Source organism: Rhyacophila brunnea, unplaced genomic scaffold (assembly GCF_057557595.1).
Source record: "Rhyacophila brunnea isolate RB1 unplaced genomic scaffold, BYU_Rbru_1.0 scaffold_10, whole genome shotgun sequence".
NCBI lineage: Eukaryota > Metazoa > Arthropoda > Insecta > Trichoptera > Rhyacophilidae > Rhyacophila > Rhyacophila brunnea.
In genome coordinates this window covers 23,926,770-23,943,625 of record NW_028232752.1, presented here as the reverse complement: position 1 = coordinate 23,943,625, position 16,856 = coordinate 23,926,770, and the positions used below count along the sequence as shown (strand labels likewise).

General features: G+C 34.4%; 1 protein-coding gene across 3 annotated transcripts; it reads right to left on the bottom strand.

The window, feature by feature from the left end:
• Positions 1 to 304: 304 nt before the first annotated feature.
• On the bottom strand, positions 305 to 16,362 carry LOC147079008 (thiamine pyrophosphokinase 1). Of its 3 annotated transcripts, XM_085952511.1 has the most exons (7): positions 16,231 to 16,362; positions 15,098 to 15,266; positions 12,739 to 12,902; positions 9,976 to 10,066; positions 7,803 to 8,063; positions 4,363 to 4,538; positions 3,606 to 3,927 (listed from the first exon to the last, which is right to left on the bottom strand). In XM_085952511.1, exons 1-6 carry the CDS (start codon positions 16,285 to 16,287, stop codon positions 4,369 to 4,371), a joined length of 912 nt encoding a protein of 303 aa, XP_085808637.1. In that variant the 5' UTR covers positions 16,288 to 16,362; the 3' UTR covers positions 3,606 to 3,927; positions 4,363 to 4,368. The 3 variants fall into 3 exon arrangements, with proteins under 3 accessions (XP_085808643.1, XP_085808630.1, XP_085808637.1); XM_085952517.1 differs by lacking the exons at positions 3,606 to 3,927; positions 4,363 to 4,538 and adding an exon at positions 305 to 1,723; XM_085952504.1 differs by having other exon boundaries at positions 3,473 to 4,538.
• Positions 16,363 to 16,856: the final 494 nt, after the last annotated feature.

Below are 16,856 nucleotides of genomic sequence, written 5' to 3'. Positions count from 1 at the left end.
GCATACGTGTTTGCATTGAACTCCTTTCGGAGAATTGAGACATTTTTCTACTAAAATCTTTCGTTTTTCAACATTTAAGCTGTATCAAGGTAATATTCACATTATTTGTGTTTTTATAATTGTTTTTCATGGTACATGGCCTATTATATGTTTCCATTAATAAAGTTTTGTCATTATTTAGTGAATTTAAACTTTACAGGCTTACAAATATCATAGAAATTTTAAGAGATTTGTCATTTTTAGGCCACTATTAGATATTTTATTAAATGAATTAACCAGTGAAAAAAATTACAACAAATTATTTTATATTGTCTTACGGGTGTTTAATTATGTTATAAAAATAATTCCAGGTTATACAGACTATCACCAAATTACCTACCACCTTTTTGATGGCACTTGAAAGAGGAGAGCTATATTAGTCTATGGAGGAGAGAGAAGTGAAGTTGGCGACAAATGTTACAGGACGTACCTATTCATTTTTTGATGTACAAAGACCTGGTGAGGGATCAAAAATTTACATTATAGTGCGGCAAAGCCATGGGTATTCCATGGTCATCTTTAAAACGATTTATTTCGAAGAACGAGGGAGAAGACATCAATTCAACGACGCATTTTTCAAATTTAGGAAGGCCTTTTGCATTGACAGTAGGCAGAAAATGAACAGAGATTGCTCACATACATTAATAATATGTAGGAGTTGGGTTTCCGATTGACCGTTTTGCAGATAAGGGATTGGCTCATAAAATCGCCAAGTCTGTAGGTCGCGATAGTTTGTTAAACCCGAAAAGTGATTCAACCAGTAAGTGGTGGTGGAGTCAGTATAAAGCAAGATATGGTTTGTCAGTGCGTGTGCCTAAAAATCTCTCAGCATATCGTACATCAATGGCCAATCCGCAAATTCTCCAAGATTTTTATGAAAAATTGGGAGCACTGTTGACTAAACTGAATCTCTAAAATAAGCCGTTACAGATTTGGAATGTCGATGAGACTGGGATGAATTGTCGTTAAACCAAGTCGTGTTGTAGCAAAAATTGGCGATCGATTCGTTTATAAAAGAACATATGCTGAGAGGAGATACTCATACTTTTGTTGGTTGTGTGTGTGCTAATGGCACATTGATTCCACCTTTCCTCATATTTAAAGGGAAAGGTGGAACGATTTATTCAACAAAGATTGTTTTCCGAATTCAATGGTGAGAATATCTCCAAAAGGATGGATTAATTCGGAGCTATTTCTCGAATGGTTCAAATTCTTTATCAACGGTATTCCGTCTACTAGACCTGTTCTCCTTCTAATGGATTCTCATGCGTCGCATATTAATCCAGATGTGATAAAATTGGCAACTGACAATGCAATATTTTTGTTTACGTTCCCAGCCCACACAACTCACCTTTTACAGCCCTTGGACGTTTCCGTTTACAGATCATTAAAAGCTGCTTGGACGAAGCAACTCAATATTTATATGAAGTCATTTCCAAATGACAAACCAAGCAGATTTAATTTTCATACAATTTTTAATCCAGCATTTGTGGCGAGTTTTACAACGAGAAACATCACAAGTGGATTTGAAAAGGCAGGCATCACACCCTTTAATCCAAATTCGATTTCTCCAGAGGCCTTGACTCCATCACGGTTAACAAACGACTGGAGACATGTAAAACCCAGACTAGCGTTATTATTGAAGAGGAATTGCTGCAATATCCAACTGCCAGACGTAAAGAACCTGTAACAAATAAGTGAAAAAACATATTCTCACGACGCTAAGAAAAAAAATGAAGCGAAATGGATTGAATGTTGTTTCTGTATGGGAAAATATCATGAAACATGTCAAACGGGTGCCATTGACAACGTATTCATGTGTGATTTCTGTGTAAATTATGATGCTGCATTGTAAATAGGTAGGTAGGTAGTCAAATCTTCAAAAAACCTCAATATCACCAAATTAAATACCCACCACCACCAAATTACTTATACTGTTCCTAACTACTTAAACTATAAAAAATCGTGTATTTTCCTGGCTTTTGTGTAATATTTATTACTTATAAGGCTTTAATTTTATATTGTCCTAATATTTCGATGTCTTTTATTATTCTATAATAAAAAATAAGATTGTAAATGGAGCTTCTTTAAAAATTATCACCAAATAACCTTACTTCACCCTATGTACATATTTATCAAAACATTGCTTTGCAATGGACTGCACGCCACTGGTGCATACATAATATGTATAACATAACACAACATATTATGTCGTAACCGGATGCCGCCTAGCAAGCATACATACTTACATACATGGCGCCACTAGTCAGTCACATCGGGTTCGATACGAGAGACATGCAGCGTGCTTCGGCGTCAGCGTCATTAAATAATAAAGTACTGCTATTATTCGTAACATATTTATGCGAAACGGGATTTTCTGCATTAGCTGCAATGAAATCCAAATATCGATCCCGTTTAGTAGAAAAAAGAGCACTTTTTGCTAATAAACAAGCACATCAACCACATGAAAAACTTAAATTAATTTAAAAATTAATATAATATAGTAAAACCATATTTTGTATTAGTACATGATTGACTATTCAAAAGGGTGTCTGTATTATTTAATGAAATAAAGGGAGGGGAGGCGCCAAGATTAGATTTTTTTTTGAAAAGGAGGCGTAGTAACATAAAGTTTGGAAACCACTGCATAAATGGATGTGAGACAACAATGGATTTCAACAGGATGGACTCCCTCCTGGTTGAGAAAGCGAAAGACTGAACGCACCTCGCAGGCGGCCGGATTCAACAGCGGAGCGTCTATCACAAACAGTATCTTTCACAACTACAAACAGGTATAATTCGATACCTGCACAAAGTTAATAAGAACATTTTCAAAATACATGAAGAATTTATGGTCTATTCTGCTCTATCGGATTTAGCTGCGCAACCTTTATCCGAGATAATATTAAAGATGGTACAGGATTTTGGATTGGATCTGCATAATAATATGCAGAACATACTATGTTGGTTGGACAAGGATACGATGGCTGTGCCAACATGTCTGGTCATATAGAGTTCAAAAAATTATACGGGATTTATACCCAAAAGCCATTCTTCCATTGCGGAAGTCACCATTTGCAAAATGTTTTAATTAAATTTGTATTTTATACTCTCAAAATGTTTTTTTATGTGTCGAAATAATATTGTTATATATTATACAATAATTATTATCAAAAAAAAATTTGAACCAAAGGTGGTGCATTTGCACCATGCTGCCGGCGCCCATGCACAGTACATAATTCTTATTTTTTCTTCAGTGGTTTATTAAGCTCACTGATATAGTAAAGTGAAGTAAAAGATGGACCGGAAAAGATAATTTGAGAATCATAATTACTGAGAACGACATTGTGGTATTTTTACATAACAGTTGATTTGTCACGTCACACTGCTATGCCAGTCAATACAATTAGTATACTAAAACTTGCTTCATTTTCAATCAATCTATGTTCCGTGCTTTATTAGATTCAGCATCAAAATAGCATAATACATACATACAAACTTCTAGGTTACAATTCCAGCTGGGTACAAAATTTAAATAAGAATTTTTTCAATTAAACTACACATTTTGAATAATAATTTATATATTTAAAAAACAAACACAAATACAGATGTGCTGAAATGACAAGCCTTCAAAAAAGGAAAACAAATAAATAATAAAATTATAACATTTATCCACAAAGTGAAATAGAACTAAAGTCTATAATAAATTATTATCTATTGAAACTATATTTTGCCCTATCTCATCGAATTCCGCTCTTTACTGTACAACAAGATCTTCTTGGCTACGTGTTAAAACTGTGAACTAACAAGCTCCTCTCATTTTTAACTGCACTTCGATTATAGTGACGAGTTGTTCACATGTTAAGAGCCGAGCCACACCGGGCGACTCTGGTCTCGAGATCAGTCGCCAGACCAGACCGATGCATGCAGTTATATGGAGCATGCCACACCTGGTCGCCCAGTAGTCGCACAAGCAATAAAGTCGGGCGACCAGTAAAATCTCGTTCGTGCGCTCGGTCTGGTCTCCCGGTCTCTCTGGTCGGGCGATTGGTAGCGATGTATGAAAACATATAACTATATATTGAGCGCTGCCACACCAGGCGACCAGTCGCCGGCAGCCACGCTGCGGATAGAACGTATTTTTGCATACTTGCGTGTAAATTCATTATTATTATTATTGGCTGCCTCTCTGGTCGCCGGCAAGTCGCCCGAAGAGACCAGTTGCGCGACTGGTCTCGAGACCAGAGTCGCCCGGTGTGGCTCGACACTAAAATTGTGAACTAATAAGCTCCTCCTATTTAGTCGACGACAGCGACTTCCGGCTATTGCCTAAATCTTCTTGTTGGACAGCACATCAGACGTACCAAACCATTTAGAAAATATTTGTATCAAGTCCATGGACCATAACAGCTGGGTTTTAGTATTGATTTCAACAACGTCAGACCCGTCAAAAGTATTTGATGTACTTATTAAATCTCCAAATTTCATTGTACCATTATCTGAAAAAAATATACAAAAAACGCATCACTTGCATACCATAACGAATACATCTCATTAGTATAAGAAAATGAATGAAGAAAAAATATTGTTTCAGTTCTCAAAGGCATACAGAATATTTAGGTGAGTTTTGTTATGAAGAACCTCCTCGACTAGACTAATGCCCTCACATGAGTGTGGAATGAGATCACATGCTAATAAAATTTTATTGCATGGTGTTCTTGATACGTGATTGATTGACACGTCCTGCGTAAACGACTCGCTACCAATGTTCCCTGCCTACCCAACCTACCAAAATGTATCCGCACACATGTTTTCATCCCCCGCACAGTCCTCACACAAAAATATTGTAAAAGAAAGTTTCCATTGCCAGATTTTAGTTTTGCTCGAATGCACGAAACCATCACATGCACATTTCTTCGACTCATTTCTCGGAAGGCGATGGTCAAGTGCGACTAACACGGCCTCGCAAGTGAAATTTGACATCGAGCAGGATCACTATATAATATCAGTCCTGTTCTACTTCATTTCCTTCAAAAATTATCGTTAGTGTTATAAGTTTTAATGAAAAATTATATGTGTGTTTGTGGTGGGGGGTGGGGGTAAATTTACCACACTGGATGACACCAACCCTAATTACGCCACTGCTGAGATGCGTTGATGATCCGCGCACACAATAGAAAAATTAGAAGGAACATTGCTCGTAACTGCAATTTTGTATTTATTGGTTCATGGTGCTTGCATAATTGAAACTATAGATCAGTCCTGGGCAAACTACAGCCCGCCAAGTATTTCTGTGGGGCCCGAGAGATTTAATCGTATTTCTGAAAAAAGTTTACTTTTTTCTACATTTTAACGCCTTTTTAAAAATAAAATTTGAATATACATCAAGCATCACCGATGAACATTTACAAGCAGTTTTAAGACAGAACAGTTTCATTCTTCTCATTAAATTGATTCCTTTTTCATGATAATAAATAATCTATGTCTCAAACAGGGTTGCCAGATTTCCAAAATCACAGGACATTCATTATTAAATAATACATAGCTTTAATTAAATTAATAACATATTATGCAGGGGTAGAAATGGAACGGAACGCACCGGAGCGCCGTTCCGGCTCGTGAAATTTGTAAAATTATCGCTCCGTCTCGTGGGGAAATATGTTGACCGTCTGAGCTAGATAGGCTATAGAATAGCAAATCTGACACACTTATTTTTATAAAATACGCATTCGATTTGATAACTATGTAAATATCTTCAGAAAATTTGTCGAGCGCTCCGGTTCGTAAACTTTTCCATTTCGAGCGCTGATATTATGTATACAGAAGAGAACATTTATTACAAGAATTACATTTTGATTGAAGTGCAAAAATATAAACAATCATGACAGTTTCATTAAAAGTATTTTCCCAAGCTTTTAGCTTGTTTCAAAACATGTTCGTCATCTTTGCTCGATAAAATTTTTCTGAAGTCACTACAATTGTAATCTCGTTGACAGTTTCAAATTTTATTCATAAAAGGTGGTACGCCAAGCTGTCTATGAAAATTAAGCAAGCCTCTTTAACTATATATGTACGTACATTTTTGTACATTTACAACTAAGTCGGTATTTTTAGAGGCAATGCGGGACTCGGGATTTGTCTATTGAAATCGGTACAATACCGCTCAAATAGGGACGTCTGGCAACCCTGGTCTAAAAATAGTATTTTACTTGCGGCCCACCATTCATTTTATATTCCTAATGTGGCCCTTCATCCAAAAAGTTTGCCCAGGCCTGCTATAGATCATATCGTCACTGTTCTGGCAGAAGACACTAATTCGAAAAATGACATATTGAGTTAGTACCAAAATGTTCCTTATTTCAAACAATCTTCTTAATAAATAAACAGTGTTTATTTTAAAGTCATCCTTTTTACGATTACTTAATAAACTCACATGATAGACCATTTCAAACATTTTAACAACTTCAAAGTCAAATTACTCAAAACTAGTATTCTCCAGTTAGTGTGTTCTGCCAGAACAGAGACGATATTATTATTATATAATACATATACAATAAGTAAAGCGATCATTTGAATATCTCAGCAGACAATGTAAAGGGCATTACCTAAAAACTTTCCTGTATAGTAACAGAAATAGTACATAGGTTGTGTCAATTTATAGAGTAATTGTAACTCACATAAATTATTGTGTTTCATTGTCTTACAAGAATATTATCAGTGTCGAAAGCGTTGTTGTAAACGATTGATGCTCTTCGAAAAGAATACAAAACATGGTGTGTGATAAGCAATTAAGCAAAGTGCTATAATTTAACAAAAATGCCCAGTCCAGTGTTTTCTAACCATTTTATTTGGCAGATTTCCGGATTTTTTATAATTTCAAGAAACCCCCCATGGAAAAAACACATATTAAAGTTCAGGGGGTTAAATTGGTTAAAGAGACATGCAAAGCAGTAGGCAGAGATAAATTTAGGCAAAGTGACATCCGTAAGAAGACTGCAAATTCCCAATCCTACTGATTTGGTCTCAATGTTAATACATTTTTCTTTTTATTATTGCAGCGTGCAATCTTAAATGGATACATGTTAAATTAATGGTACACACAACTACCAGTGGCGAGGAGTGGAGGAAGGCTGTTAAGATTCAACATAAATAGTGTACTCTAAATTTTGTCAGTCATACTAATTTGTTTTCATTGAACTAAGAATGCAATTTGCAGATAGTGCTGGTTAGTTTTTAAAATTCAACTAAACCCTGCCTAAACCAAACCATAATAGTTTAGGTATGCTATGGGCGATCCGACAAAAATAGTGCACACCTTTTCAGTCATAATTATTTGTTTTGAATTAAGACTACATATTAGGTACAGATGATGTCGATTAGCTTTTCAAAATTCATTAAACCCTGCTTATGCCAAACCACAATCGATAAAAAATAATATTCTCCCATCTATAAAATATCTAAAATTATGGAAGGTTTAATGGCATAATTTTAGATATTTTATAGATACTTAATTGAATATTTTTTTGACTATTATCTCCTGTGGCTGAGATTAGGTAGGATAAAATTGAATTGTAAAAACTAACAAACACTATCTATACATTGTAGTCTTAGTTCAATGAAAATAAATACGTTGGACTGGCAAAGTTTAATGTGCACTATTTATGTCGGATCTTAACAGTCTACCTCCACCCTTCGCCACTGACTATTCCAAATATTGACTATGTGTTAGTGTTGCAGGCAAAAAAATTGTCATTATATCTTACAAAGATTCCATTTTAATCCACTAGTTGTAACTGCCTGACATATTTCACCAAATGGAATTAATGAACACCACGACATTGTAGAATTTTTGAGAGGTTCCGGGACGGCAATCTTTGTTTGACCAGGACGCAAAAGCCAACTGATGGAATCATCAGATATAAGATAAATTGGTGTGGTCTGTCCTGAAAACTTGTACAGTGTGTTTATGTTGCTCATAGTGTGATCGATTCGGCCTGATGATTGATATATGACACACACCTTATCTGAAACATTAATTGCAATAAGTATGTTATGAGAGGCTGAGTGTGAACGACTGGAGAGAGCAAGAACCGGATAGAGATACCTGGAGGACGGTTGTGCAATCAACCATGTACGTGTATAGTATGAAGCGCCAGGTTAACTAACTACGTATTTATTACATTTAAATAATTTTAAATACAAATAATTATATTGCTTTACATATTAAAAATATTAATATTATTTCACAGTGAATTGCATAAAAGCTTCTACAAGATTAGATACAATAAGATTTAGTATCAATAAAAATTACGACACAATTGGTGGAAACATTCCATGCCACGCGATGCGTCCAGCACATCACATACACGTGACTCCACGAAACATCAGCAGGTTATCGTATAAAGGCCCCACGATGGCCGAGCGGCTTATGCATTACTTATAATGTCGTGGGTTCCAGGTTTAAATCCTGAGTCTGACAAATACTCATATTGTTTTCAATTTGTGTTTGGAGTCAAGAGTATGGACCCAATAGGTTAAGCAAATGGCCAGAAATCATTTATCGTAAAAATGAAAATCTGTTATTATAAACCTCCACTCAGTGGAGGCCCTTATGATCCTACCAGGATCGGACACGGTCAAAAGAAAAAAATATATGTATTTTTTTGGCGAATTTAATTTTTTTTTTTTTTTTAAGTCTTTTAAAGTCTTGCAAAAGGTAATAAGCGATTTCAGATGCATTTTCGAGTAGATAAATCGTAGTTTGAGAAACATGAATATAATATACCTATTATTAAATAGTAGATACATGAGTATAATAAACTTTCATAATAGTAATATTATTAAAGATGACATTGATCGCGTGGACGCATCGTGTCGCGCCAGGTGTTGTATAATATGCAATAACTATGTTTAATCAAATCCCTTGGGATATTGATATATTCCACTAACATGTGGTGAATTTAGGTGGACATTGTTTCATGAGTTTTTAAGATAGGGTCTATCAATCTTGTTCACTCTGTGTGCTTCCATGTACTTTTATTTTTGTATTATATACTCATATTACTCTGTATTTATATTTGAAAATTGTCAACACTTACTTTATGTCATGTCGTGAACGCTTTGAATTTATAATTTGTCATGTTCATTATATGTAAAATAAATAAATTTTAATATTATGTACTAGAAAAAATTACTAAATGTTAGTGCTACCTCTCAACAATCTTGTCGATGCCCTCAATACTATTAAGCTAACAATAATACTATTTTTAAAGTTCAGAAGAAGAAAGAAAATCAGATCAGAGTGTATTTTTGGCGTGTGACATGTAACACATAATTTATTTTTTCACATGAAAAAAACGCACTCGATTGGATTCGAACCACCGATGGTTCGGTTATCAGCCGAACGCACTACCTTTACGCCATAGTATGATACTGTAATTGTGACGATTATACAGTATAATATTATAGTTTAGAATTGTTCCGTTGCCTAGGCACCGAAATTATTATTGTCGGCCATTTGCAATTCCTTACGTAAACAAGCGATTAAACGTCAGAGTGACAGTTGGTCCTAAATAAAAACAACGAGAAACCATTATATAATTTAGTAATATAAGTCAAAGTGTATAGAAATAAACCAACGGCGTTCCAATAAGCGGCCCTTTTTCTTGAGTGTGTAATTTAACAAGATAACTAAGAGCTAGTCAAAGAATCTAGTTTATCACAAGTTTTGTTTTGTTACGCCAAAGAAGTATAACTTCTAACGCGCGTACATAAGTACACACACCGATTTTTTATATTATAAGCAAAGCAATATAGCGTGGAGTGGCATGTTCACAATATGTTCCCACCTTATTACTTTACCAAAAACAATATTAATACTTAATCTGTGTAAAAGTTTTAATTTCACATAAATATATGGGGGAAAAATTGAATTACCTAATTTTACTGTTTTCTCATTGCAATATTTAAATAATTCAATCAGAGATTTTGTGAAGTCGGTTTCATCCTGATCTGGTGCGTATACTATCTAAAACACAAAATAATAATACATAATAATATCACCTATAATATCAAATATAATCTTTGACTCTTAATATTAAATAACAGGCGGCTCTCGTGGTGCAGTCCGTAAGGCACTGGGCTTCCACCCGAGAATTCTGGGTTCGATTTCTGGTGAGGAGACAATATTATGTGTTTTTCGGAAAGCCTGGGTATTTGTGATTGTTCAAAATTACTAACAACCACCTTGTACGAAAAAGCAAGAACATGGTTATTAACTTGTTGACCGCGGAGCATTTAATGACTATTTAAATTTTAATTAATTAATTTTATTAAAACCACATTTAAATAACATGCTAATTATATCGAATGGCCGAATAATGAGGGAACAAACGGGTGTGCCATCCGCGTGGAAAGGATTAATAGTTCTAAAAAAACATATATTAAATAACAATGTTACATGTTCGGCAACGGAAATCCTTACCAATTGTCCCTGATTATTCACGTGGTCCAATGGAAGGTGTATGTCGGTAATAAGACTCGGTGGATGTTAATCTTTAGAGTTGTTTATTCGTTAAGGCTATATCTCAGTTGAGGCATGGTCTAAAAAGATCGTGGCTAGGCGATGCGTGGATTGCGGGTCGCGGGTGCAAATGACGCATGCCGAACGAAATATAATTTGTCATATAAATCCAACATGCGTCCATTTCATGTTCTGTTTATTGTTCTATTGGTAACAATAATAATATATTCATTGACATGTTTGCTTTTTCAAGTAAATGGGTAACGTTATAAGTCATCTTTACACGATTGAAGAATTAATACCCCCGTCGCCATCACGAAAAAAATTGACGTGTTCCCAGCTCGACGTTCTCTCTCCGAATGCCAGCAAGTCCAAAATTTCGTCGCGCCTATAGTTGAAAATTATTTGCTGTTTCACTGATGTATCGTCTTAATTAATCTCAAAGTATAGTTACATGGTATAAATAAAAGGGAAAGAACTCAGATAAGAGAGCCGAGTTAAGTTTCTACAAATTGAATGGTCCGAGTTAAATGGTATTGGAATCATTTACAATGTTATAAATATGAAAAAGTAAGTATGTGAGCAATATTAGTGACGTTTAGTTCATGTACCTACAAGGGTTTATAATATGTTTAATATGTGTGTAGTAACACCGTTGGATAGGGTGGATAAATTATTGGGGTTGATCAATTATATAATATTGAGTAAGTACATTGCAATAGTCGAAATCACACTGATTGAATATTCTTAACAGTGGTACATAATTAGTAACTTAGGGTGTCGTTGAATTAAACAAAAGACAATTTAGTGTCATTGGGGATATATCATAGAGAGGGGAGGTATGGATAGGTACATAACATAATATATTAAGGCCATGCATTAGTTGAGGCACGGTCTAAAAAGATCGTTGCTAGGCGATGCGCGGATTGCGGGTCGCGGGTGCAAATGACACCAGTCTAACGAAATATTATTTGTCATATAAATCCAACATACGTCCATTTTATGTTCTGTTTATTGTTCTATTAGTAACAATAATAATATATTCATTGACATGTTTTCTTTTTAAAGTAAATGGGTAACGTTTTTAGTCATCTTTACACGATTTTAGAATTAATTGACCCGTCGCCATCACGCAGCAAAGTGACGTGCTTCTGGCTCGACATTCTCTCACTGAATGACCAAAGTCCAAAATTTCGTCGCGCGTACAGTTGAAAATTATTTGGCGTTTCACTGATGCGTCACCTTAATAGCTTTGATATAACTAATGAGTTTTTTAGTATATCGGCGCATCCTTGTCAAATGGGAGGTATAATTACAATTATATCGAAAATCCGTGCAAAAAGAGAGTACGTGCCTGAATGTGATGAATTTTATTATATTAAAACCAGTTTTCCATGACCATGTTCTCAAACGTATGAAGACTTTGGGCTAGTACCAATGCGTACGATTATAACAATAAATGCTGGAATGAAAATTTTGATACTCGTAAAACAAATCAACTCTCTCTCTCTTCAAATACATGTAATTAAACATATATTATGTATGAAAGACAACATGCAGATTTTGCAAAAAATTATTAGTGTAATCTGCTTTACATAAATAGTACCCTCAAGACAGCATGCTGTCAAAAGAGACTTATTTTGTTTGGTGGAACATGTAGATATATTAATATGTCAAATTAACTTAAAATAATTGAGGCATCTATTTCCTAAAACCGAGTCCACATATGGTCAATATAATTACACAAATAATATGTACATACTTTATGTGTGATTTTACCCAATATATTACATACAAAACCTGTAAACAGTACACGAAAAAAATTCAGATTCTCAGAAATTTAAAGATTAATTAAAATAAATACCAATATGCATATTGAATAAATTTATATTGTTTATATTTATTGCAATAAAGAGATTGTCGTCTAATAAAAGTGACTATGAAAGTGGCATCAAGACAGCTCGACTAGATTTCCTTATTCTCGAGTGTTAATTCCGCATCGATTGACGTCTTCCATGAAAGGAGTACTTTTTTTGAATGAGGATTTGTTTGGAATTTTTGGCATATACATTTAAAAATGGGTGACAATTACATTTATTTGCGGCATGGCGGTTGGGAAACACTGTTTTATATCACATTGCATCTAATTATGATAGGAAATAAGTAATTTGTAATACTTTTGTTTTCATTTGTTTGACAATTGTCATAGTTGTATCTGTTATGGAGTCCATGTCCCCACAGATCATGTCTATTGGTAAGATTTCACTTTTCGGTAAATTGCGTTGGTCAATATACTTCAGCCATCTATTCGTCCCCCCATCAACAGTCACTCGAACAGCAGCTACAAAACCATTCAAAGCAGATAATTTCAGATTCTATAGCACAGTGGTGAAACTCATGGTTAATTTTATTTTTAAATATATTTTATGTACAGTAATAGCCCGACTTACGCGTACTCAGTGTTACGCGGTTCTTTATCGGACACTTCAGACCCAGTTCCACCAGAAATGCACATGAACAAGAATACGAGCTAATAAAAATGTGGTAATAAAAAAATATTAGCATGCTACGAAGAAATTCTGCACGAAAAAAAGAAGGCATTGTGTCATCAGACGAATTTGTCACATTTTATGAAGCTATCGACATTGAAATAACTGTTTTATGTAACTCATTAATTTTTTTAATATTTTGTAGATATTAATATGTACAATGAACTGCAATTTTATAAATTTAACATTAACAAACTATTCCACACATTCTTCAATACCAAGGATTCATTCTCTATCAAATATGTAACCCGTCCATAAAATATCATTAATAAGGCACTCGAGCAGTAGGGATAGTTCATGAACTGTTTATGCTGCACCGAAGAAGCTTTATTACCAGTGGCAAAGAGTGGAGGTAGGCTGTGGAGATCCGACATAAATAGTGCACACTAAACTTTGTCAGTCATACTTATTTGTTTTCATTGAACTAAGAATACAAATTGCATATTATAGTGATGGTTAGTTTTTAAAATTCAATTAAACCCTGCCTACCCAAACCATAATAAATAAAAAATATTCTTCTATCTATAAAATATCTCAAATTATGTATAGTACACTCTCAGTAATCCGCCACTCCAAACACCAGACAAGTGTCCAATCAGTGAAAGCGGCAGATTATAGTGCATACATACAGGTAGAGTTGGGTTTCGGGAATTTCCCAACGGGAATTCTCTAGAAATTTTCAAAATTTTCCATCCCGAATCTCGAGAATTGAAATTTTTAACATTCCGGGAAATCCCGAATCTCGAGAATCTTTTCTCGGGATTCGGGAATTCTTTATTATCAAATATTAATTGAAAAAACTATTTTCTATATGAAAAAAAGTGGACAGAAACACAAAACGTTCAAAGACTAATCAGGGCACTTAACACAATTAAGCCAACGTCAACCCAAAATGAGCCCAATTTTTGCAACATCAGGGAATTTTGTGTCTCAAAAGCGTACGCGATTGTCAAACGCAGCGATTGACAGTCTGTGTTGTTTTAAAATTCGATTTTAACAAGTAATGTTTTGAATTATTTTTGATTTCCTACTTCTACTTTGTTTGTCTTCTTACATAAATGAAAAAAAATCATATTTTTTGGAATTTGTCTGTTTTTACACTGATTTTAGGATTTTTACAGGTTTTTTTTTAAATTTCCCAATATCTGGAGAATTCTTTTCTGGAAATCCCAAATCTCAAGATTGAGATTTTCTCGGGAAATACCCAACTCTACATAAGTACAGGTATTTCGTAAAAATAGTTTTTTTGAGAAATTTGTACTAGCAAATTACGGTTTTATTTATAATCAAAATCAAGTATTTACTAAATTATACATATTTATAAACTAAGTTTATTAGTTTATTAGTTAATATTTAGTTTATAACTAAATATTAAACAGTAAATCACTTGGCACAACCAGTTGTTCAGAGACGCAGATATTCTTGAATGGCTTAAGATTCCTGGTTTTCCCTATGACTGAAAGCTTCAGTTTGCTTCAGCTTCCTCGCGATGAACATACGTTTTACGAAGGAGAAGTTTCCAAAATAAACCCGTCTCATCTGCGTTGTATATACTTGTACACGGCGGACTACTGAATTTGACAATCGAATACCGGCGAATTATAGAGCTTGATTTTGTGCTTTCAACTAGTAAAAATAGCGGCGGATTATAGTAATTGTCGGATAATCGAGCGGCGGATTACTGAGAGTATACTGTATGATTTAATGGCATAATTTTTTTATTAATTTTGTCATTATTTTTATTAAGGGTTAGTTTTGGCAGGGTTTAATTGAATTTGAAAAACTAACGAACACCATTCACAATTTAAAAATAAATAAGGATGTCTGACACGGTTTACTGTTCACTATTTATATCAGATCTCCCCTACCTTCACTCTTCGTCACTGGATTCAACAATTCTGATATTTCTGAAAAATATTGTATTTATTCTATGATGTATGAACTGGATATAAACACATACACAGAGTATAATATTACTATTACAAACCATTGTTCCAAAACGGTATTAGGAATTCTTCCGGATGGTGAATATCGCGATTCAAGACCATGACAGCATAGTTTTGATTGGTCAGTCCGTCAACCATAAATAGCTCTGTAGGGTTGAAGAAATCATGAATGGACGTAAAATCTTTTATATCTTCGATAAAAGAGCCCATCTGAAAATGAGAAAAATAAACTAATTGAAAAGAAAATTACTGACATGATTTTACATAACCATAATATTATAATGTATGAACTTGGTGGTTTATAATACAACATTGATGACAACAGTATTTTCTTGATCCACACAAATAAAACAAAAGTGAAACTACGTATTATGCTCTCCATTTTCATAATCTTGTCATCGTCAATGTGGTGGGGACTGCTTGCCGCCTCATTATCTTCTTTTGACTATGTCCGATCATTATGGGCCTCCAAGGTGTGGAGGTTTGTATTAACAATTTGTGTTTGGACCCAGAGTATGGACCCAATAGGTTGAGCAAGTGGCTAACATCCATTTGTCGTCAAAACAAAAATCTCTTAATACAACTTCCATTCTGTGAGTGACCATATACCTATGATCCTTTCACGATCGAACCTGGTGATGTAGTGGACTAGCATTATTTTACTTACAACTTTACTGTAAATGCTGTTCAACCAATATGTGCTAAGTACCAATTCTAACATATGCATGTGAGAGAAATCCAAAAATTAGAAGTGCATGTTGGGTAAAACACTAAAAGACCAAAAAAAGTGGTCCCATAGGGGTACTAAACAACCACAGGGACGCCTTAAAACCCACTGGATAGGAGAAATCATAAAGTTATGTGGATGTACGTGGCTACCTAGGGACTACTACTAAGAACTAGGGACCGAGAATAGTGGAAGGAGTTAGGGGAGATTTTCATCCACTGCTGGATCCTGGATAAGGACTTAAATACGGATATTTTTCGTAAAATTGTAAGATATCGATACCTTTATCCTATTGTAGGAGAAAGTATTGGTCACAAACTATTGATACTGTTAAGACGGCCCTACTAGTAGTAACAACACAAGGTGTTTGTGATGGGTTAACATCCATGTATTTATAGGTTAAAATTTCTGAAAATATAAGGTATGATTAGCTGTTATTGTACTCACGTTGACTGATGTTTTTAAGTTGGTTTGTATATTTCTAAGACGCGTTTCATATAGCATTTCATGCTACAGAATTAGAAATAGCTTACACAGTTTACAAGAAACCCTACGCAATACATACATATTTGAGGTTATGATTTACGTCATTTACGTGTATTATCTATGGTTTTATTTTTTTTAGGGATGGGTGCTTTATTGATATATGATAATCTCGGAAAAGGGACAATTAGGTACTTTCTTCGAAGGCAATATTCAGATTCTTTTTCGTTGGCATATTACTTTTAAATTTCAGTAAAAGTAGAAAGAGACAGAACACGCCACGCATATACCCATGTTAAAGTATACCAAATATCTTACCATTTTCCACTGTGTAGGTATTATGTCACCTGACCTCTAGTCAACAATGGGCGTACGTACGTCCAAAATTCCTTGATTTTAACTGTCAAAATATTCAACATTTACTTAGCACGTAAGTGTATCTAATTATAATAATAGTAGGTATGTCCGGGAATAATGAGATTGTGCGGAATAAAAGAGACGAAAGCCAAAGAAATTTAATTTAAGGAGTATGTAAGAAAAAGATGGCAACACTGCTAAATATAAAAAGTCAGTCTAGGGTCGCCATAGAG